General features: G+C 35.3%; 1 protein-coding gene across 2 annotated transcripts in view; it reads right to left on the bottom strand.

Annotated features, from left to right (window-relative positions):
• The window catches only part of LOC145690197 (LIM/homeobox protein Lhx9-like), a 196,851-nt gene that overhangs the window by 74,307 nt on the left and 96,562 nt on the right, over positions 1–25,982 (bottom strand). For both annotated transcript variants that reach the window (XM_081764847.1, XM_081764846.1), the window contains exon 3: positions 20,288–20,652. In XM_081764847.1, coding sequence (XP_081620973.1) covers positions 20,288–20,652 — 365 coding nt within the window. The remainder of the gene's footprint in view (positions 1–20,287; positions 20,653–25,982) is intronic.

Here is a 25,982-nt window from a genome sequence, read left to right as displayed (position 1 = left end):
TATAGAAAATTGTAATTAATGCAATTAGAAAGTATAAATTTAATGGGAAATAAATTAGTTTTGAGTAAAAGTCTATGATTCGTAAGTTTTACTGAAAACTTCAAGATATAGTTACTCCTAGAAAAACATTCCTGATTTTGGTCGTAAACTCCCAAGTACCTAAAAAATAAATAAATAAATAAATAAAACACGATACCCATTGGTAATCGAGTCTATATGATAGGATAACATATTTGATTGAATTTAAAACAATTACGAAACAGTGTCATTTCGTCTCTCTGCTTATAAACAACGTAAATATAAAAATCAATCTATCAGCTAATACTTATTGTGAACAAATTTGCATGAAAATATAAAGTGACTCAGGTTTTGAGCGATTTTCCAATTGACAACTCTTTTAAAAAACACAAACACACAAGTAGTCAAACAATTAAAAACCAAAACATACATATGAGAAGAGAAACTGTAGTTTAGTTTTCATCGAATTCATTGAAGTGAAACCTGCTAGAATTTATTCCCTCACTTTGAAGCGTAACAGAAGGTAGCTCTCTGAACGCATCACTGGAAAGATTCATGGGATGTTTTGACAGCGAAAAGCCAAAACACAAGTCTTTGCTGAAAGTAGATGCCGCTCACACACCGAGGAAGAGTGTGGAAGTGTGTGTGTGTGTATGTGTGTATGGTGATGTTATTGCAACTGATTTTCATCACAAGAACCCATCTCTGTCCCTCTCTCTTTCTCTTTCTCACTCTTTGTACGCTCTCCCTTTACTCACTCATTATGTCTTTTGCGTGGCACGTGGCCAGAAAAGTACTTTGCTTTTATTTTCAGTTGAGTGAATTGGAAATTCCCTAAATACTTTTGTCGGTGTTGAACTACGGGATCCTTGATTGATAAGGCATTATTTGTATTTAAATATCGAATTTAGTATTAAAAACCTAATTTAAATTTGTTAAGAAAGACTTGACTCAAGTAAAAATATTATATTCTTGTTCACTTCAATAAATTAAATCTGAAAGTAATTTGCATCAAATGAACTCTAGCTTATATCTAATAAAACTTGAAAGTAACTTAGAATAGGCTATATAAAGTGAAACGTAAAAGTAGCTTGCCTAAAATGAAATCTAAAACTAACTTATGTTCAATAAAACCAAAAAATAACTTACATCTAATGAATGGTAGAAGTAGCATACATAAATGAATCCAAAATTAATTTTCATAAAATAATATATAAAAGTAACTTAAAATTATATCTAAATGCAACTTACAACTAACAGAACTTAAATATAACTTGCATTCAATACAAACTAATTTGCACAAAATGAACCTCAGAGTATTTCAATGAAACCTAACGGTAACTTACATAAAATGAAATCTAAAAATAACTTTCACAAAAGTATATCTAAAACTGATATCCAATGAAAAATATAACTAACTAACATAAGATGTAACATAGAAATAAGTTACATAAAATAAGAGGCTAGAAGTAACTTATATTCAATGAAACTCAAAAACTTTTATAAAATGATATCTAAAAATAACGTACATCAAATGGAATCTACAAGAAACGTTTCATTACATGTAGAATAATCTCACATAAATAGTATATTGAAATAACTAACACAAAATAACTAAAAGTAACATACAACTAATGAAACATAAATGTAACTTACATTAAATGAAACCTAAAAGTAAACTAACATACATGAAATAATATCTAAAAGTAACTTACATTCAATGAAACCTAGAAGTATCTAACTAACATAAAATAAAACATGAAAGTTATATAAAATAGTATCTGAAAGTAACTTACATCCAATGAAATCTCAAGGTAACTTCAAAACTAAACGTAGAAGTAACTTAAATAAAAAGACACCTAAAAGCAACTTATATTCAATAAAATCTAAAAGCATGTAGTGAAACGTAAAAGTACCTTACATAGAATAATTTCAAAGAGTAACTTATATCGAATGAAGTGTAAACGCAAATTGCCTAATTTTGAAAAAAAAAAAATACATAAATTTGTATTTAAAGTAACTCATCCAATAAAAGTTACAAGTAACTTACATCCAATGAAACCGAAAAATAACTTATATCAAATGGAAAGTAGAAATAACTTATACAAAATGATAAGTAAAAGTAACAACAGTTTAATGACTAGTTCTATAACTAGTTCAATGAAACCTAAAAGAAACATAATAAAATTAAACGTAATGTATATAAAAAAGTACGTAAGTTACTTCCAATGAAATCTTAAGTTAATTTACATACATTGAAACGCTACAATAAGTTACATAAAATATCTAAAAGTAACTTACATCTAATTACATCCAATAAAAACTGAAAGTAACTTATATAAAATTAAATCTAAAAGTTACTTACATAAAATGAAACCTTTACGAAAGTTCTCTTTTTTTTTCGATTTTGGGGGCCGTGATGGCTCCGCTCTGGTGCATGGGGCTCTTGGTTCGATCCCAGCTCTAGCCAAGTGAGCTTTGTGGTGGGCACACACCGTGCACGTGAGTTTTCTCGGAGCTCTCCTTTTCCTCCCACTTTCTTCATTCCACCTTTTCATTCATTTCTCACCATCACAGTTTCCTTTAGCCCATCCAGCATAATCGTGGGACGTAAAACTCAAAAGATTTTCTTTTCGATTTTCTCGAAAACTATACAATGGAATTTATTCTCGAGCATATTTGGTCTGATATATGTCATATTTGGACAATATTTTAGTTCAGTGCAAATTAAAATTTAAAAGTTAATGGTCATTTTAGGCTATATATCATTAATGATGACTATGTTCTGTCGTCTTGCTAGTGTCGTAATGAAAAGCCTTAATATGAGGGTATACAACAGTGGCAGTTTCACCTCAATGAGTTTCATAGTTCTTGAACAGTATCATTTTCTTAAAAGTTTACATTTTTCAAAAATTTTCTCAAACTACTCATGAGTATTTACACTCACGGGTTTTAGCTTGTTCAGCCCAATAAGGTCTATCGATAGGTACATGTCTCATCTTTGGGTATTTTCATTTTTTTTTTTTTTTTTTTGTTAAACGCTGATAAAATTGTAGATATTATTATTTATTTCAGTAATAGCCTTAAAACTTAAACAGGGTCAGTAAACTCGAATAAATTATTTCAACGAGTATAATTACTATGAAAATTATTCCAAAATTTGTTATTCTAATCTTTGCTATTTGAATATTTCCTAATGACTATTATTCGTTAGGCGAAATGTGAAAAAAAATTTCATGGAAATTTGAAGAATGAATATTCGATAAATACAGGTATATATAACATACGAATATTTAAACATACAATTATTCAAATTTTAAGAGAATATTAGAAATTCAAAGTTCACGAAGCTCCAACAGTTAACTTAATTCATGACAATTGTAGTCTTTGGTTCGACCCCTTCCCCCGACAAGTATCAAGTCTCGAAAGAAAATCTGAGTAACAGTTTGGATTGGACTAAACAATAGAACACCGTTCATATTAGAGGATACCTAGAATTAAGTCTGTGTTACTTCGAAATGTTGCCGTGAAAATGATGTCTTGTCTCGGAAGCTCTATATATTTCTATTGAAGACCTTGTCTCGGAAGCTCTATATATTTCTATTGAAGACCTTGTCTCGTATCGTATCGGAAGCTCTATGTGTTTTATTGAAAATTTGTGTTGTCTCGTCTCGGAAGCTCTATATGTTTCCATTGAAGACCTTTTGTTGTCTCTTCTCGGAAGCTCTATATATTTTATTGAAAATCTGTGTTGTCTCGTCTCGGAAGCTCTATATGTTTCTATTGAAGACCTTGTATTGTATCGTATCGTCTCATCTCATGGGCAACTCTACCTCATAATACAGCCTCTGCTGCAAAGGAACGTTTTACTTCAGACCATGGGCGGAGTTAGGAATTGTCTCCTGGGGGAGGCACGGTAAATACAAGTGAGAACTAAAGAATCTTATAAGTGACAATTTTATTTTTTGTCAAAAAGTTTTGTGGGGCAATGCTCCCTATTCACCCTCATAGCTCCGCCTATCCTTCAGACACGGAAGACTAGAGAGTTCGATTCTCGGTGGAAGCACATGCGGTTTTGGACTTGAGGAGTCCACATTATAAGCTGTAGGTCTAAGTCTCATAAAGCCTCGATGATGAAAGAGACAACTTCCAACCAATCAGTTAATCAATTCAGTTAATTAACTTAAATTATTTATGAAAGTAATATTATAACTGTAACATTGAACACTTCGATCTAGGTATTAACCCAAGATGAACACGCTGAACAAATATACAAGAACAGATCAATCTGATCATTTATGCCAAATGGAAATACGAATGTGTCTTGTGTGAAATCTGATACCTTCATCCATTAAACACTTATCTCAGAAGCAAAATGGGAAGAGAGGGGTCTACAAGATAAGAACCATGCTAAAATGTCGGAAAACGGAAGAACATATCTGAGTAAAAACATACTGAACGGGAAGTGAAATGCAAAAGCGGATAAATATCTCGCGGAAACCAGTGCTATCAGGACAAAATCTCCTAACTCCGGATATTCTTCTTCTTTCCCCTCTCTTTTTACTTGACTTTGGAGACTTTTCTAAAGAAAATGGGATGCTTTATAAAAGTAAACTTGTTTGTGAGGGAGTTCCATTTTCTTTCTCCCCTTCCTAATCCAATGTGAATACAGATTTTCCACTGATGGCTGCTTACACGACTCAAATATCACAGTTCTTCCGCGTTAGGCAGACAAAACAAAAGAAGATCAATATTCTTTCTTCTTGTCTCTTCTGTTACTAAATCAAGTTTTAAATACAGTAAACACTAAGCTCTTAAACAACTTAGCTGTATAATTTCCATTAAGTTTGATCAAAATGGAGATAATGATCGATAAAAGATGTTTTCCTTTCCCTTTTGAACGCCGACGCTAAATGATATGTGCTATTGTATTTAAATGTTGAATAAGAAAATGAGCCACAACAAGAATCGTCCTCTTTGGCATGTCTTTGACGCACGAGATTTCGGGTTCGATTCCCAATGGAAGAATATGAAAAGTGCTACTAGTATTATCCACGAGATGATAAATTTCTAGTCTCGACTCGATTCTTATGTCGGAAACGAGACGAGAAGTATTTTTTTTTTTCTTAATTCAGGACCAGACGAGAAATTTCATGAGTCTAACGGGCAACACTAGTTCACTTAAGTCTTAGAGTACAGTTATATCGAAATTTTCCTATTTCATCTATCCTCCTTCCCTTTTCAATTTTCCTATCTCGAATCATCCTTCATAGAACAGCGTGTTTATTCTGAGTTTAGGGATCAATTTTTCTCACTCAGGGGCAAGTCAGGATTGGAAGTAAAAATATTCAAAGAGTTCTCTGCGGCTCAGGCAGCAACACCACATTTGAAGTAAATATAACACCTACAACCCTGTTTTAAACGTCATTAAACATGCAAGATTGCTATCTGTGGACGAGTGAGTGTGAAAGAGAGATAAAGAAAGAAAGACAGACAAGCAGAGAGAGTCCAATCAGCGCGATGTCCACTTGATAGTCCACACACAAAAAAAAAAAAAAAAAAAACTTTGATTCGTGAGAAAGGAAAGGAAACGTGAAGGCTTGAGCGTTCTTGTTGTTCTAGAGCGGTGATAGAGAGCAATACAGTGGATGGATACCCATATTTAGATTTGGAAGTAATTTGCATTGGCACCCAACACCTTTTGCCAATGTTCCTGCAGATGCACAATACCTTGGTGATAAAACTCAACAATATGAATGCAAAGAAGTTCGTGAGTGCTTCCTGCACCCCTCCCTCATTTGAGAAGGATCTACCATGGAGATGGTTGTTGAGAAAATGAAAGAGGTGGTAATCTGTTGGTGTAAGGCCCGGTGAATATGGTGCAAGGCATAGTGTCTTCCAGCCAAGATGCCGTGGGGTCTTACAGGTCTTCTTTGCCACAAGTGGCTTGACATTGTTGTGCAGTATTACCTGACTCTGACTTATTAGTAGGAGGAGCTGGGTTTTGAAAATCATTGAAGGTGCTCTAACTTACAGTCCACAACAAGCAGGGTGTCCGGGGATCCTCACACGTAAAAATTTAAAAATTAACCCACCTAAAAAAGCTGAATTATTTTTTTATTTGAAATTTGTTTGGTTTTTATTTTTTAAATATTTTTACAGTGGATCTACATAAGGAAAAATAGTAAAAATTAGTAAGAATACAAACAAATAAGAGTAGAGTTCATTGGGACACCATGAGTAGATCCATAATTACTGGTGCACTAGCAACACTTCTTTGCACCTTTCTCTCGTCATGCCGCTTTCCTTTATTGGTTCTTCCCGTTTCTCCGTGTCACTGTTCTGGACATAAATTGCTTTAACGTCACACATGAAAATTGTAAGGGGTTGAATAAGTAAATGAAACTTATTTCTAATTCTTACAAAGTGAGCTCCGAGCTATTTCTAAATATTTCCTCGTAACTAATGAAAGGGCAAAAAAAAAAATATTTTAAAGTTCCGAAGCAGTGTTTAAAAGTATGTTAGTACAATATTTTATTTTATATCTTGCTTTGTAGATTCACTCTAAAAAAATAACCGACATAATAAAACAAGTGTCAAGTGTACATTTTGTGAAGGAGTTTGGTTTGTTTGGCGCGATATTTTGTCATTACTAGAGAGCGGATTTTAAGGTGCAGCACCTTTTCTAAAGATGTAGTTGTTGTAACAACCAAAGTTCAAAATATGTACTCGTATTTCCGGGCATAGAACGAAGTGAAATGAACGCACTTTGTTGCACCTTTTTCGTGAATGTTGCACCTTTTTTGCTCGATTCATAAAATTTCCCTCTTTGTTAATTCTTTTAGCCCTTCAGCGCCTTTATTATCCCTTTCTTCTTTTCTCTCTCTCTCTCTCTCTTTTTTTTTTTTAATTTGGACAGAACAATATCTTTTATTTCCAATCTAGTTTAGACATAGCATTCCATAAATTTAGACGCAATCTTGACGGATTTGCTAGGGATAAATTTGCACTAAATTTGCGAAACAATCCGGACATAAAAAACCTTTGCAACGTCAACTGACTTCCTGTCCATGCGCTTACAAGATGTATACCACTGTTTTCTGTTGATGTCGAGCGAAGTTTCTCCACAAGGATCTCCTGAGCTCCATGCATCAGAAACTAACATTTGAAAATATAGAAATATTGTGCATAATCAAGTATAACCAGTTTCTGAAGAAACAAAAGTATGTGACAGTTTCTCAAGCCACAATATTGCTAAATTAAAGTTTTCTTATCTAAAATACCGAGTTGGTTTTATCCACAATTTTATTACAAGAATGGTGAATTTTGTACAAGTTTGGGATTAAATAAAACAATTTTGCAATTTATGTCCAATGTTTAAAGCCAAGAATTTAACAATATTTATTGGTGTAATGAATAAAGAATATTCATGTAACTGTATACTATATCACTTAAGCATCTTTTTTTGCACCTTTTTGAATGACTTTTCAGCCCCTATTATTCCCTTTATCCTACCACATTTTTGTACCTTAAAATCCGGTCTTTAGTCATTACTAATCTCAATGAATTTCACGTTAGTTGAGACTCACTCGGTTTTGAGCTCGGGGCCGCTATCCTCAATGAGGTTCTTGTTAGCTCGAACTCATACCCATTTACTTCATTGAGATCGCGTTCACTAAGGACTCGGGCTCGCTATTCTCATGAGGTTCCTGCTAGCTCGATCTCGCGCCCACTTACTTCATTGGGATCACGCTCACTAAGGGCTCGGGCTCGCTATCCTCAGTAAGGCTTGTACTTCCTCGCTCACTAAACTCATTGAGCTTGAACTCGCTCAAGACTCTGGTTCGATATCCATTCATAAAACTCGTGTTGATATGGGCTTGGACTCAATTATTGAGCTCGTGAGCTAGTCTTGCGACTCTAGATGTCTTTATTATTCCAGGATCGCCACTAACGCAACAAAATAGCTTTCTTATGCACTTGTATTGGATTTATGAAAGCTTTCTCCTGCAGTCGTCGGTGAGGTCAAAGATTGCTTGCTTTATTATTTTTATCTGATCTTTCACATATGCTCTCTTTGAACACTCATAGGGCATATGCACATAATTCTCTCTCTCTCTCTCTCTCTCTCTTTTTTTTTTTTTTATCAACAACTTCTGTCTCCGAATAACCATCATCACATTCCTTATCAATTTATGGGAACACTTAATCTGCTAATTCTCTTAAATCAGTACGGTTTATCACCATTTCATCTATAGCTTCCGAAAGATGTCACTGCTATTGATATATCGTAGCAGAGGCTTTTATAATACCGTATATTGGTATCAATTATACAAGAGATCCATCCTAGTGAGAAGAGAGAGAGGGAGGAAGAAGTGAAAAGGGGATTGAATCCTGTGTCACACAGACAGTGATCGGAAGCATATGTCGAACATCAGCGCGAGCACCATGTCGAAATACATTCATCAGTTGGTAGCATGAACATGGGAAGCGGGGGTTGGTTGTGGTTCCATTCAGCGTATGATAGAATGGGGGAGGTGACCCATCAAAGGGAGCCAGGAGGCGGAACAATTTATCCAGAGCACAAAGAGAGAGATGCATTCGATGAAGCGGATAATCTCTATGGTGAACCCATTCGCTGGTGGCTAATGATTCCCAGATAGCAAGTGAGGTAATGAATAGGAGCAGCGCTAATGGCTGAACGTTTCGAAACACTTATGCTCTTTTTCTCTTTTTTTTTTTTAGCCTTTTTTCATTCAATTTTTTCTTTTTTTCTCCAAACATCATTTGGATTTATTTGTTTAAAAATATAATTATTTTCTGTTTGTTATCTATATTCCATATATTTGCTATAACTGTCTTTTTCCATAATTAATAGTGAAGGTGGGCAATCTCTGACGTCTGACTTGAACCTCAACCAACCTCAAGGTCTACTTGTGAGGTTGATGGACCACACAGTGAAGTGAGATTGGAAACTGAAGGTAACTGAAATTGTTAAGCTTTCAATGATGTAGGAAAAATATAAGAAGATACATACACATATTCACTTAGTGGCGGATCTAACCAGGGGCCGGTTGACCTAGGCCCCCAATTTTTGAGTGACAAAAATAATTTAAGATATTATTTATATATTTTTTTTGAAAGTTTGTAGTAAACTCATGATATATCTATTATAGTCTGGGTTCTAGCTGCTCCTCCCTCAAGATTTTACCTTCTAGATCCGCCACTAGAAGGTATAATGTGATCGATAATTCCACAAAATGAATATCCTAGAGATGACATCGATTAACAAAAACATAGAACATCATGCACTTGACTCACTATCTCCTGTAACACGTTATGACCTTGATGATTTTTAATGTGAATATCCTAGAGATGATGTTGGTCAACAAACACTTGACCCATACTCCATGTGACTCTCTATCCACTGCAAGTCCTATGATCTTGATGATTCTACAATATGAACATACCACAGATGATGTTGGTTAATAAAATCGTTTCAACTGACTCACTATTTACTTTGACTCTCCGTGACTATGATGATTCCATATTGTGAACACCCCGAGTTGCGCCAGTCAATAAAAATAGCCCATGGTCTGACTCGCTGTGATGATTCCACAGTGATTCGTTGATGATTCCACAATATGCAGTTGAGTTGAGTTGAGTTGATTTTGAGTTTAACGTCCCGTTCAGCAGCGAGGTTATATGAGATGTGGGTCTACTGATTAACGAGGAATCCGAAACACATGAGCTCCTGCTGGGAATCGAACCCGGGTCTCCCACGTCAAAGGCACGTACGCTTACCGCTTAGCCACGAAGAAGCTCTCCACAATATGAAGATACCAGGGATAGTGTCCGTCATCAAGGTCATAACACTGTAATGAAACAAAAACTTAATCCATAACCCAACCGACACTATCGAAGCGATTTACGATTTACAGTGAACCACCAGTGAGCACGACCCACTAGAGTGACCGTTGTGATGTGAATATCCTAGAGATTATATCAATCAACAAAAAACATAGAACTCGATACACTTGACTCACTACCTCCCGTAACATATTATGACTTTGATGATTTCATAATGTGAATATCGTAGAGATGGCGTTGGTCAACAAAAACGTAGCCCGTGCTCTACCTGAGACTCATTATCTACTGCAACCCACTATGACCTTAATGATTCTACTTTATGAGCATACCAGAGATGGTGTCGATAAACAAAATCGTATCAACTGAATCACTATTCACTTTGACTCACCGTGACTATGATGATTCCATACTGTCAACATCCCGAGATGTGCCAGTCAATAAAAATTGCCCATGTTCTGACTCACTGAGATGTTGATGATTCCACAATATCAAGCCCCCCTCCCCACCAGAAATGGTGCCCTAACAACAAACTTAACCCATAAATCAACCGACACTATCCACAGCGATTTACAGTGAACCACGACCCATCGGAGTGACCGTTGTGATGAGGTCAATCAGTAGCTGTTGTAAAATTATGGAAGGGAGTAATATCATCTAAAATTTATATGACATGACACACACTTGTCCTGGGATCTTCTCATATGTCTAAATATGAACACATTTCTATTTTTTATGAACAGGAAAATACGGTTTTTATTGGTCATGCAAATGCAGATTTGAACCGTATTTTAGCTTAAGGTTATATTTGGGCCTCAAGTGATATAAAAGCTTATTTGTAATATTATTTTAAACGAATTTCAGTTATTGCTCAGAAATGTATTTCCCCGTATTAGCAACGAGGTTATTTGGAACTTAATTTCTTTGAGATATTTGATTTTGTGTAACAAAGAACTTGAAGGAATCAGTGTGTGGGGGTCAAAGTGGTTGACCTGGCGCAGCAATCGTCACCTAAAAAAAGAGAAATTGCTATCTCAGATTCTGTCTGTTTTTTCACTCTCTCTCTCTCTCTCTCTCTCTCTCTCTCTCTCTCTCTCTCCCCTTGCGAAAATATCTAAACCCCAATTTCTCTTGTTACATATCGGTGGGGCAAGACATTAAATACACGAGAAGAAAGTAGTACAGTGAATTTATTTTTTTATTATACATATTTATGGACATCTACGACTTTAAGCCCCTCACAGATGAGGAATGACGTCCCTCGGCGAACATACTATCCGAAGAAATAGGGAACGAAGGAAAGAACGGGGAAGGAAGGAAGCGGCCTGGGACTTCTATGTTAGGTACCATTCCGGCAGTTGCCAGATGTAAATGAGGAAAATTCAGGAAAAAAACTTCGCTCAAGATAACTGACTTGAAAAATCTGTTACAACTTTTCGACCGGGTGCCACCCGAGAAGTCTCGTCTCGTCTCGTCTCGCGTCTCGTCTCGCATTTGCAAGATGAGACACGAGACGAGAGTGAAAATTTTATGCGAGACGCAAGACGAGACAAAACCATGCGAGACGAGATGCTAGACGAGACTCGGTTAAGTCTTGCACGAGAAGTCTCGCGAGACTTCTCGCAGTCTCGCAATATTTATGAATTACATTTAATTGTATATTTAGTGATTTTACATTTATTGAGTTTTCTAAGTTGAGCGTTAATGCCTCCAGGAACAAAAAAGTGATTGGGGCAATAGACATTTTATGAGATTTATTATTATACAAGGTTGATTTTAAGAATTAAAGCCTTCTTTAGTTTCTAAACATCATTAAAAGAGAAAAGCTTTGTAAATTGGAAATTTATTACAGCATCGATTTAGGACTTTATTTTGCGACACAAACACATACACGCGGGCGCGCACGAATACATGAACTTCTGTTTTTGGTCTGAAAAGCGAATAAGACTCCCTATTGCTGCGAAATGTGATATTTCTGTTGTTTCTGTGTTTTTCACATTACTACTAGCGATTAATGTTGGGGGATGGCGGGGAAATCCCCTCTCGTCAAAGTTTATCCCTGGCTCGGCTCGCTGAAATAACATGATATTTTTATATGGAATAAGTATTTTCTTTCTATATATTCCTCTAGTTCGGAAGTTTAATTCAAACACTGGTTTGGTAGGATGGCCCTATAGATTTGGTGGCACTTACACTTACTTTAAAAAAAAAAAAAAATAATAATCTCTCATTTGAATAACACGAGCACTGGCCCCTAGTTTGTCAGACCCAACATTTCCTTTTCTCCGGATAGAATGCTTCTCAGCAACTGATAAAATGCGGTCTACAACTGAGGTGTTGAAGTAGGAAGTTACACGAAACCGTGTTCTTGTAAGGTCAGCATTTTACTTAGCTCAGGATCAAAATACATGTGGTCTGTCTGTGTGGCTTGACACCAGTGATGTCGAGTTAACCAAAACTTTTTCAGGTTTTGATATTCTGGCAACACTGCAGTTAGTTCAACTGTATGATCTGGAAATTCATCCAGAAAGCTTTTTTCGTATCAAGTATAGTTTGCTGGATATTTTGATTCTCGCAATTGTTAACATATTGCGTTATCCACAACTCCGTTGACACAAGTAATGTTATTCCTTGGTGGTTGGTGTAAAGGGAGATAGGCGACAATAGATGGCAGCACTGTTCTCCTACACAAGTAACGCATTTTTATATTTTCTCTGCTGCTTCCACAAATTTAATGCTAGAGAGTTTAACATGTTAAACTTTCTGAAAAGAAAGTCCAAACCTATTCTAAGGGAACAATCTGTGTCAATTTTGGATACTGTGACGTTAGAGCATTCCTCGGACTAGAAGCAGGCAAAGACAAGGTTGAAACCCGGTTAAATAAAGACGAAGAAATTTGCATATAGATATAGTAAAAGGATTCGGGTTTGGTTCAATGAGTTCAGAAAAATATACGGAACCGTTATATTCTTTATATCCTAATTACATTGGCGACTTTTTTTCGGGGCAAAAATGTGCCCGCATGGCATACTGGAAAATATTGCTGGAGAACTCTGAGCTGGAAGACAATGTTGGATCCAGCAACAATTTATGCTGGTTTTGTGGTAAATTATGCTATTAATTTGACGAAAATTAATGGTCCAGCAATCAAATTTCAGCACAACTTTTCTTTTAATTTGGAGCGGAGGGGATACAAGTTCGGATACCATATTGAACTCTAGGTTCCGTCTCCTTAGGATGTCATGAACATTCATCCCATGGAAAGCAATGGCAAACCACCATGGATTCACCTTGCCAAGGGACTTTTAGGTCAAATACCTGCCTTCGGACAGAATATCACATCATCATTCATTAACAGCCATAGAATAATACATTGCAAAATTTTGACCCAGAATATATGCGAGACTGCGAGACCATGCGAGAAAGTCTCGCGCGAGACGAGACTCAAAATTTTATGCGAGACGCGAGACGAGGCTTCACATTTGCGAGACGAGACGAGACCAACATTTGAGGCTGCGAGACGAGACGAGACTTTCCATTTCTCGTCTCGTCTCGTCTCGCGTGCATCCCTAACAATGAAAATACTGGTAGTATGCATTGTTCGGAGATATGACGCCGAAAGAATTTTCTCCGAGTCACCTCTTGAAATATTACTGGTATTTACGATAAGGCACTTTTTGTTTTGTTTTTGGATATTGTTTACGGCATAAATGCATGTATATCTTCTAATTTAGGCTATAGAAATCTTAACCCTAATTATGACGTATATATTCGAATAAGTATTCATGAATTGATTCCCATTTTGTATTGGGATGAAAGACTAATATTACCCAATATTAGTATAGGTGGAAAAACGATATTCATAGGCCCATTGGTTTATATTTAAGATGGTTTAATGTTTGCTGACGATTGGAAATATAAAATTTGAGAGCATTACAGGATAATGTAAAGAAGAATCTTCGGGAGCCAAGCATGTACGGCACGACTTTTGTTCGTGGAATGGAATCCAAAACTTTTCGCGGGGGTTGGTCTTAATTTAATATGACGATAAATTGTACTAAAACTTGTAAAAAAAAATCACCGTTAAAATTAGACTAAATTTACAGAAAAGTCGGGATTTCCGGGGCGAAGGAGAGGTTCAATCCCCAAGGACCCTACTCCCTGAGTACACCCCTGTTGGAAGGCACTAACAACAATCCTGAATGGAACGTTACCTTGGCATAGGTGTGTTCAAACAACTCTTGGACACAAGCACACGTACTAGTATTGTTTACATCATAGTCTTATATTCTTTCTTCCTATAACTGAGAAAACATCTGTGTTGATTTGATTTGATTTTGAGCTTAACGTCTCGTTCAGCAGCGAGGTTATGTGAAACGTGGATCTACTGATTAACGTGGAATCCGAACCACATGAGCTCCAGCCGGAAATGGAACTACCATAAGAGTGCCCGTGACAAATATCGAGGAGCCCCTGAAAAAATACTTTTTAAAAAGTTGTCTTTATTATGGGCTGGGGAAGACTGGAGGCTTTCACAGAAAACTTATAGATATGGGAGCCCATGAAATCCACGGGCGGTCCTGGTTGCGGATTACACAAACGTTTCTCAATCTTTGATAGTTTTGCAAGTTTTCCAGTGTTTGCGAATTTCTTCCTCATACAGAAAGGAATTCTATTCTTCCTTCGTCGACATTCTACTGTATCTATCTCAAGGAAGTAAGAACAAAGGACATTCGTGATCATTCAGTCATACTGACACTCAGTTGTACAGCCATTCATCGGATTCTATACGAGTTTCCCGTCAGCCAGATTTCATCTTTTGGCAGAGCCCAGCATGATAATGGTCGTTATAAAGGTCTATTCCTAGATTTTATCTTGGCAGAGTCCAGTATGGTAACGGTCGTTTTAAAGGTCTATTGTTAGATTTCGTCTTGGCAGAGTCCACTATGATAACTATTATTATAAAGGTCTATTCCTAGGTTTTATCTTGGCTGAGTCCAGTATGGTAACGGTCATTATAAACGTCTATTACTAGATTTCATCTTGGCTAAGTCCAATATCGTAACTGCCATTATAAAGGTAATTCCTAGATTTCCTCTTGGCAGAGCCTAGTATAACTGTCATTAGAAAAGTCTATTCCTAGATTTCATCTTGGTAAAATTTAGTATGATAACGGTCGTTATAAAGGTCTATTCCTAGATTTCCTCTTGGCAGAGTCCAGTATGGTAACGATCATTATAAAGGTCTATTCCTAGGTTTTATCTGGCTAAGTCCAATATCGTAACTGTCATTATAAAGGTAATTCCTAGATTTCATCTTAGCAGAGTTTAGTGTGGTAACGGTCATTATAAAGGTCTATTCCTGGATTTCACCTTGGCAGAATCTAGTATGATAATGATCATTATAAAGGTCTATTTCTAGATTTCGTCTTGGCAGAGTCCAGTATGGTAATGGTCATTATAAAGGTCTAAGTCTCTAGTCGCATGGCATACTCACGAAGATCTTGCAAATTGAAATTACATATATAAATCTTTCGCAGTGGCCAGTAACTTCATTTTCTAATTAACAACTTCTAATTTTAAGCCGTATCAAATTAGAATAAGTTGATGGCTATGATATACATTTTGTGTTAACATACAAGACAAAAGAGCACATGAGAGTCAAATCCGTTATATCTGTGTTGCAGAAAAGCTTTTTTCGGACATTCTTTTTTAAACGTCTATTATTTTAGCCGCTTTTTACACTGTGATGCTTTCGTAACATCACATTCGTTCATTGTACGTTCGTGAAACCTTCAATAATGGAATTCATAATATAATATTTACCAAACAGTGGTATCAGTGTTCAAATACTGTATTTACATATCTGATTAATGAAATAAACCACCAAGTTCGGTTTGAGTGGTACAGTGGTTAAAGTGAATAGATAATTAAAACTAGCCAAATCCTCCTAGTTCCTTCGCTAACCCTCCTTTCTCAAACCCTTTGCTACGTCAAAGTTGCTTTTCTTGCTACACATGGGGTTTCAGTAGACAACCAAGAAGCTGCCACAAGGGAGACTTCTTGCGGTTGGTTCTCCAAAGTCAATATTTTCTGACAGAAAATAACATGTAAGAGGGATAGGATAAAGTACAAGAAAAGACAATAAGGAAGAGAAAAGAAAAATAAACTACCCTCCCACTCCTCATTCACCGCTGTATATATGTAAATGTTCGTATTATCACTCACAGTTTAAGTTTATCCACGTATATAATGCACTGTGCTTCACAAAAAAGTCTCGTATTTGCGCAGAGGTAATTTAGCATGATAGAGGACAAACACCACATCCGACATAGAGGGTAACTGGGCAAATTATATTATGCAAAGAGAGAATCTTCTAACACAGAACTCAAACACAATAACTGATATGAATGAGTTTTTTTCTCTATGTCCATTGTCCTCTTGCTACGAATTCAGTCTCTGTTTTCTTTCTCTTGCTTTTTAATATTTCTTTTCTGGATTGTTTGAACAATTCACGAAAGAATTAGAATTTTTAAAAGTACAGTATGTTGCAAGTTTTATAACATGTTTACATTCTATGATAAACAAAACATTTACAGACACACATTAATATCACCACCTACTTTGGAAACCTTTATTGTCTTCGTTTCGAACAAAGCAAAATGTAAACAGGGATGGAGAGTCCATTAAGGCTATAAGGCTAAACGTCTCCAAATATTTATACGTCAAATTCAAAATAATGCTCCTAATTATTAAAACACTGCATCTATTAATATAAAAATCGTCTAGTTCCAAAACAGCTCTCGTCCTCCATTTGCAGCTAATCCCAGAAAACTTAGAAAAAAATGTAGGATCTTCATTTCCAGTTCTACAAAACTCCTCAGATATTTCCAGTTCTACAAAACGCATCGATCCTACAGTTTTTCTCGGTTTTCTGGGATTTGATATAAATGGACAAGAGCAGTTTTGGAATTGTTGACAGAAAAAGGAACAGATACAAAGAAAAAATGATATTATGAATATTATTGATGTACAAGTGAACTATCATGTCTTTCTTTCATAGTCAAAGTCATCATAGCTATTTCCGCCAAAGCATATTTATATTATTATATAAAAAATGACACCCATCAACACCCAAACATACAAGTAAAATTTGAAGACAAAACTCTTTTTTGTCACGAAAGCAAAATATTCTTCGTATTTTTTTTTAAATACATAAAGGGCTTTTAATCGTTTTTACAAGAACAGAATATCTCTGAAGTTGGTCAGCAGTAACATTATTTCAGATTTTGGAGCAAGGGAAGAGGGACAAGATTATCCACAGACATAAGGGTTTTACTTTTTTGTTGGTACATTAGAATACAATTTATTAAGAAGCATATGTTTCGTAAACTCAGAGGGGGCAATTGCCTCCTGCTCTCCCTAAATGACACCCCTGTTAGGGAGATGCACTTGGAACATGAACTCCTCATTACAAATAATTTTATTCATAGATACAGTGTATTGAAAATCTCATACAATTTCTATAGTATCTAAATTTTCGATTCTGTATTCAGAAAATTACCAATATGTGGTTTAGCTTAAGTTAGAGGAATGACATTCTGTATATAAATTTTTAATCAAAAAGAAAGAAATATATGTTTCGGCGTTTTCAAAAACTCCACTCCTAAAGGAAAAAAAAAATGACCGAAGTTTCTATAGTATTCAAATTTATGTTGAAGATGTCAAACGTGAAGATTTGGTTAACTTGGGGGATTGAAATTCATGGTATATTCAAGCTTAGCCTAATTAAAAATAGGGAAATACAGTGGACTCTTTTTAATTCGAAGTCCAAAGGGACACGAAAAAACTTCGAATTATCCAAAATTCGAATTATCCAACAACATTCATTTTCACATATATAAGAACAAACAAACCAAAGTACTGTGCATCAAAAACATATTCATTTGGTGTTGACTTTACCTTTAAAGCAGCTTATTATTTAAGTGATCGAATACAACAAACTAACAAAGGACATTGACTCCACATAATTCAAACTACGTGTACAATGGAAAGTATATTTAAATACAACACTACAACATACATTAAATAGCCCAAACAATTAAACACCAGTAACAATTTGAATATTCTGTTCTCACTTTTAAGAAGTCGTAAACCTCATTTGATTAAATTTGATTGTTTTTGTACGTTCAATAAATCTTGAATTTCATGTATTGCGTGGAATACGATATTAATAACATTTGGTTGACTTTATCAATAATTCATCTTAAATTTTCAACCAATTCTGAAACAAGAGAAGATTGGCACACGTTCTCTATCTTTACTTCTTCCCCAACTCACCTTCATCTTTATCATTACATATATTTTCTATTTACCTTTTGTATTACTCTTCCCTGCGGCTGCATCTGTACAATTGAAATCACGTTAAAACTGTATTTCTCTCTTTACATCTGTCCAACATTAAACATTTTCAACTGTATTTACTTCGAATTATCCAAAAAATAGGTTCAAAAGTTCGATTTATCCACGATTTTTTACTATTGTTTTCAATACAGTTTTCAAGGGGAATGGACTTCTGTTCGAATTATCCAATATTTCGAATTATCCAAGTTCGAATTAACGAGACTCAACTGTACATGGTTTCATTGTCTAAAAAGGGAAAAAGATTTTTTTATTATATTAACAATTCTGTTTTTATTTTCGTTATTTAAACTTTTCATTGAAAATAAGGAAACAGAGTTTCATAATTTTTGACAATTCCACTTCTACAGGGAAACTCCCGCAATATTCAAAATTCCGGTTTTGTATTCATTAAATTTTATTCTTCCCGTGCGAAGAACGTGTATTTGTGATCGTAATACTATAATTTATTGTGTGTTATTCTGCAATAGTAATACTCTGTATTAGCACGTTGGTATTGGTTTTTATGAGCAAGGTTTCTTCGCGACATGTTTTTGGGAGGGCACTGCCCCCCCCCCTCCTTGGAGCTCTGAGAGTGCTCCCGGAGGAGATCAAAATAGTACGTCTATAATATAATAAACAGAATAGAACTGTGTGAAAGTAATATGTGCTTCCTCCGAATACTAAGTGTGCCCCCCCCCCCGAAACATTTTTTTTTTTCTGAAAGGAACACTGATCATAAAAGTGAAGTGGATAGCTTGAGTTTGAATGCTGAACAGTTAATACAATTTTAGCCTATCCATTTCGAAACATCACGTTACGTTACTGAATATACAATGACACAGAGTGTTTCCCCCGTGTTAATCACTGCAAAGATATTTGGTTTGATTTTCTGGACCTGGCAAATATGAGTTGTTTTCAATTCTTTTAATTCCTCTTCAAAATCATTCAAATTCAGAGTCGGGAAAAAGTAAAATAAACAAATAAGAAAATAAATCAAATAAAAGAATTGAAAGTTTGAAAAAGAACACTAAAAAAAAAAATATCTTAATATGAGTAGCCTTTGTGTTGAAATTATTTTAAGTTGGAGAGTATGTTTCTTTCACCCTAAAAAATAAAGACAGAAAAATATCAGTATTGTGTTGCAACCAATCTATATTGGTGGTGTAAGTAAATCGTGTCCACAGAAACACTTAGTGATTATAAATTGTTGTAACTTCGTAACTGTACCTAAGTATGTTATACGGAATTTCTATAGATATCCTTAGAAAGAACGACTCAAGTAATTCTTGTTCTGATCATCATGGAATGTGTAATTGCCGCGAAAGCAGAAGATATATATATATATATATATATATATATATATATATATATATATATATATATATATATATATAGTGTACTTTTCTAGGTTTACACACTTCGACTTACTAGCGAGCACCGATTTTTTTAAAGCACATTTTTCCACTGTCCCATATAAATTTCATGATGTGCTGATAGTCTTTAGAGCTAGACCATGAAACACTTCAATAGGTGTAGTGTGAAAATTGTAATTAAGCTATCCTGATTATTCTTTTTTGTTGTTTGAAGGAGTACTCTTTCTTTTGATCCTATGCAAACTTCATAACGATTTAACTATATTCTTCGGAAACATCATCATTTTAATATATATATATATATATATATATATATATATATATATATATATATATATATATATATATATATATATATATATATATAATCACTCATAGTCTTCGAAGCTAGACTGTAAAAAAAAAAAAAAAAAAGATGAAAGTAAACATATAAGGTTTGATAAATAGTTTTTCATTGATGATTACACTCATAAGGTGTGCAGAAGATTCTTGAAACCACAGCATGTTAACCGGAACTAACTAACAAGACATCACCGATGTTCTCAGTAACATTAAGCTCCTATGTAAGATTCATATTATCATCTAAAAAGTAAAAACGGGCACTTGGATTTCCAAGGACGTACTTACCTAATGCTGGAGGTATTCGCATCGATACAGGTAGATCTGGTTCCGGTATTTTTCTTTTCCGTGGCCGACCCTTTTGCACAGTACCAACACCATTAAAGTACGGCAACCTTGATTCAGGAGAATCCGAGAAACAGGCGCCCTCTAGTTCTGTGACGCAATAATCGCTATGAAAGAGGAGCTCATAGTGAACTTTGCAATATATTAGTCCTTCTTTCATTCCAAACTGGTCACCTTTGGCTAAAGGTCGGTTGCAGGAAACACAGGTGAAACACTGCAGGTGATACACAAGGTCTCTGGCACGCATCACGAGTTCACTTGCTGAAATTCCCGCCTGGCAGCGACCACAACGCTTCACCGCAAACAACCTGAAATTAAGTCACATTGTGATAATTAGAATAATATATATAAAAAAAAAATGAAATATACGTGCAACTTAGTTGCTATTGAAAGAGCCGAAAGTAGAATAGTTTTTATTTGATATAGTCTAGTTTCGAAATAAATATTGTAAAGTCTTTATCTATTATGTATGGTCTGCTTAGCTTGAAGATTAAATCAGTAAATGTTATATTCCAGTCTTTAAGATAAAATCATTAACTTCTTGCGTGAAAGGTATAAATGCATGCTGTTAAATAGTCTTGCTCTGATGATAACATGGACAGTGATTATTTCAAGGGTGGCCCTCGGGATATGGGGTAATTTCCTCCGAAACTACAGAATTCCCACCACCATGACATTTCTCCGATCATGCTCAAACTGGTTGCCAGTATTTTCGCAGAAGTACTTTTACCCCCACCCCCAACGTTTATTTAAAATCCCCCCCAGAGAAAAATCTAAAATCGTCACTAAGCACAAGGAAGGTTTTCAAAGAACACACAGATAACCTGATTGCCTATGTACGCTGCGTTCCATGTAGGATTACCAGGTCTCCGAGTCAGGCCCGGGTTCGACATACATTGCAGGGGTCTACGAGTCAACAAACAATTTAAGGGCTTAAATATATTAAAAATTACCCATAATTATTTATGCTTTACAATAAATATACTGTATATATTGTACTGAGTTATTTATAGTATTTACAACGATTATATTTCATCGTAACCAAAAGCTTAAATTGTTGCGTATGTGTGGCACCAACATTGTTTTCATTTAATGGTCTAAAACTTAAAAAAAAAAAAAAAAAAAGTTTCTATGCAAATGCACTGTACAATGATTTTTCTGTTTTAAAGCCTATATCAACACTAGATAGGAAGAATAAATGTAATAACTATAGTAAATAATGTAATGAGTTTCTCGTAAAATCAGATGCTTCAAACCTATTCAAACACAGTATATTACATTTCGCTATACTATTCAGTGATACACATATTGAACAAGTATTTAATGTAATGAAACTTTTATGATCAGGTGATAGAATGTTAACGGTTCGTGTGATGCCCGAAATTCTTGTTGAGAACGTGAGATTTCCATAAAATGGTTCTGAAAAGTAGGACTGTTCTTAACGCAGCGAGGAGCTCCAAAAAGTATTAGGTGCCTTGTCGTCTATGGTCACTAACTAACTAACTAACTAACTAACTAACTCTATGGCCTATGGAACCCGAAGGTTCAATGCCGTGTACACAAAAGCTCTCCACTGACTTCTATCCTTAGCTAACTGCATCCAGTTTCTACTTTGTATTCCAATCTCTGCGAGATCCATATTAATATTGTCCTCCCATCTGCGCCTAGGTCTTCCTAATGGTCTTTTTCCGATGGGTCTTCCAGTCAAGACTTTGAAAGCGTTTCTACTTTCTTCCATTCTAGCTACATGACCCGCCCACCTAAGCCTCCTAGACTTGACGACCCTAACAATGTTGGGTAAACCGTATAAATTATGTAGTTCCTCGTTATGAAGTTTCCGCCATTCCCCATTCCCGTTCCTCTTGGGTCCGAATATTCTTCTCAGGATCTTGTTCTCAAATACTTTCAGTCTATGTTCTTCCCTCAGAGTTAGAGACCATGTTTCGCAACCATACAGAACAACAGGCATGATTATCGTTTTATATATTTTAAGCTTTAAATTCCTCGACAGAATTAGCGACGACAAGAGATTTTGAACCGAATAGTAACACGAATTCCCTGCTTTTAATCGACATTTAATTTCTTCGTGGATATGATTTTCCTCTGTTAATATTGATCCTAGATATTTGAAACTATCCACTTTATCAAAAGTATTATTTAATATTTTAACGCATTTATAATTTGCTGTATTACGGTCCCGACGCACCTCCATGTATTTAGTTTTCTCTGCATTTACTTCTAAACCCATGTCCCTGCAAGCGTTTAATAAGATCTCTGCATTTCTTTCTATTGTTCTTCTATCATCCCTATTAAATTTACATCATCAGCATATGCCATAACCTGGTGCATACCGTTCAACTCTAGGCCCTGGTTGCTATCTTTGATTTTCCTTTTAGCGTATTCCAGAACAAAGTTAAATAATAATGGCGACAACGCATCTTCTTGTTTCAGGCCATTTTCGACGTGAAAGCTCGTGGACAAAAATTTTATTTTATTTTATTTTATTTTATTTATTATTATTTTTTGTTATTTTTAATTAGTTTACTACAGAATGCATTAGGTTAATGGTATGATTGTGTTAGTAATACTAGTGGTTATAATAGAAGCAACAGTGGTAACAACATGCGGAAAAACTTCAGTTTCAAATTTATGTCCTCAATAGGGTCGTATTTAATATTTTTGCCGCCTCAAGCCATTAAAAAAAAATTAAGTCTCAGGGTCTAAGAAAACGTTGCGGACCCCACCCCACATTTCTTTGTATTTAGTTATGTGTAAGTAAAAACAACATAAGAAAAAAGTCCCAAAAGATAACATAATTTTAAGGAGCCAATAAACAACAGCCTCTATCGCTAACCACCGAACCCCACGAGATGTTAATAAATATCCTACTAGGATTGTAATTATAATAACAATTAGTTTTGTGTGAACAAGTCTTATGTTAGTCCTGTTAGGTAGGGGCACAGAATAGTTGACGTTGGGGTTGCACCGAAATTGCGCAAATTTTCACTCCCTTATCTGTTGACACAGATAAGGCTTTAATGAGCAGGCAACAACATTGGAAATTGCGCAAAAATGTTATGCAACGATGCCATCATTATCATAAACACTTTGACTAATAAAAACATTCACCAAAACGCAAGTCGTTTTAGGGGAAAAATACAAAGTAATGGCTGACAATAGCATTTTTAGTTATATCGCTGTTATATGTGTGTGCATGGAAGTTGTTAGAGAGGTGGACGGGGAACATGTCCCAGTCAATAACTTTTTGTATAATGTCTAACTGTAAGATTGGCTGTAAGATTAAAACTGTAAGAAAATAGTTGTTGGAAGAGGGATAAAAGTGGATATGAAAAGGTAGGGGGACGCATGACGTCACGCCGTTTCCCGTGCCTATCTTTGCCCATTGTAATTTTTTAGGAAGTGCAGGGGCGCCATAGATATTTTTCTGGAAGTGGAGGAACAGTGTCTCCTCGTGTTCCTACCCATTTTTTATCCTTGATTGGAAGCAAATAGTTATTGGAAAACTATAATGAAATCAAACTTACGTAAAATAAACAAAAAATATAAATATTTCTAGAAATTCCCTTTAATATCATGGACAGGCGTTCGACAAATCAGAAATAAGGATTTATTTACATTTTCCAATTTTGGCTAGTCTCAAACAAGCATTTGTTTACTTATTTCAGGTGTGTCTACCATCTATCTTAGTAACTCTCCTTTCACCTTTCCATAAATGATCCTTGTATTTGTATTTCCATCTTAGTTACTATTCTTATGTGCTGTGAGAAAGATTTGTTATATATTATCATCGTATATGTTGTTACAAGAATGAATGGTCAGTGTGCTAGTTGCGTATATATAATAAGAATAATATAACAAGCCAATGGAGGTATGAGAATCACAACGAACCAATCAGGATCGAGAATTAATAGCAAATTTTAGTGAGGAGGGTAATATAAACAAGAAGCAATAAACTGGAGAAACATCAGTGAAACTTTCAGGATGGAGTTAATATTGACGAAAACAAACAAAAAAAAGTACCGTAAAACGGGGCTACTTTGACATTTAGGGTTACTTTGACATAGAGCGGGGCTACTTTGACAGATGAGCAATTCGTGCTACCTGTGAGAATTGTTGCATATACTTTCATAGATAAAGGCTGATATGGTGTCCACGGTGCGAATTGCCGGATGGGATGAGGGATTTCTCCCATTGTATTTCTACCCCCTCTCAATATCCTTCCTGTCCCCCAATATATAATATAAAGACTTCTAGATCCGCCACTGTTTATTCCCCCAAAAATGAATAATCTAATTCGCACTCAAGAGTGGATTCAATGTGTCCTGTGCAAAAAATGGGTTTGTGGGTTTTGTAATGATGGATCAAAAAATTCTCAGTATGCTTGTTACGACTGTGATGTTGACGATTAAGGTTTTTCTTTCCATTGTTACATGTAAAGATAACATACCGGTACATATGTAATTATGTTAAAAGTAAAGTAATGTAAAAAAAATAAAGTAGAGTAAAAAATAAAGTAAGAATGTAAGGTAAAACACCGGGTATGTTCAAAGTAAAAGATGTTAAAAGAAAAGCTTTAGAAAAACTTGTATAGTGGTGTATAATGATGTACCACAACAAAATAAAGATTTCGTGCTTATCAAGTGTACAGCATACATGACCAAAACAGTGTTTTATACACTTTACATAAATTCCATGTCAAAATAGCTCTATACGTTGGGTAACTTTAATCTTATACAGCAAATACATAAGATGTGAAAGTAGCCCCACCCCCGGGGCTACTTTGCCCGGTATTTCTTAATTTCTTCCCGCCAAAACTTACTTGTTGAGACTTAGGTTTAGTAGTGGATAGCCTAGATACCTATTGTTATGATGAGAATATTATCATTCATTGGTTGCAGAAAGTGTCCCGTGTACACATCTAAACTAGTCCAAAACCTGTCAAAGTAGCCCCGTTTTACGGTACCTTGTGTAGACCTATTAATAGGAGGCTTCAAATATCGTTTCTTTCCCCCAAGGAAAATTTTTCTGAATCCTATTGTTGGTAATGTCACGGTGGAAATTTGCGCAATTTCATCACTTTCTGATCCTCAATAATAAGTCATAGATTACAGAGATTATCGACGATCTAATCCCTGGAAAAATTTGCGCAATGTCGTTGAACCGGATGTTGGCATCAATCATCACATTGTGATTCTATTTGAAAAAAAAAAAAAATAACTAAGAAGTAGCAAACTTGAATCTAGAAAGACAGAAATAATGCCAATATGGTAATCGACCTCTCGCTCCCTAACGGGGCCGCGATGGTTCTTGGTAGAGCGTTCACCTCTGGTGCAGGGATCCTTGGTTCGATCCCAGCTTGCGCCAAGTGAACTTTATGACAGACAAAACACTATATGCGTGGGTTTTATCTCAGGGTTCTTCCTTTCCTCCAACTTTCTTCATTCTACCATTTCATTCATTTTTCATCATCACCTTTAGCCTAACCGGCATAATCGTGGGATGTAAAACTGGAAGATTTCATTTCATTTTTCTTTTCGCTCCCTAACGTCATAGAATTATTTCATACATCAAAATATGGAGTTTTTATATTATTAAGGAGTTGGGCTATATATTTAGC

This window comes from Thermobia domestica, chromosome 7 (genome assembly GCF_964235325.1).
Source record: "Thermobia domestica chromosome 7, izTheDome1.hap1.1, whole genome shotgun sequence".
NCBI classification, from domain to species: domain Eukaryota; kingdom Metazoa; phylum Arthropoda; class Insecta; order Zygentoma; family Lepismatidae; genus Thermobia; species Thermobia domestica.
The sequence above is the reverse complement of the archived record's forward strand: the minus strand, read 5'-3'. Positions and strand labels throughout refer to the sequence as shown.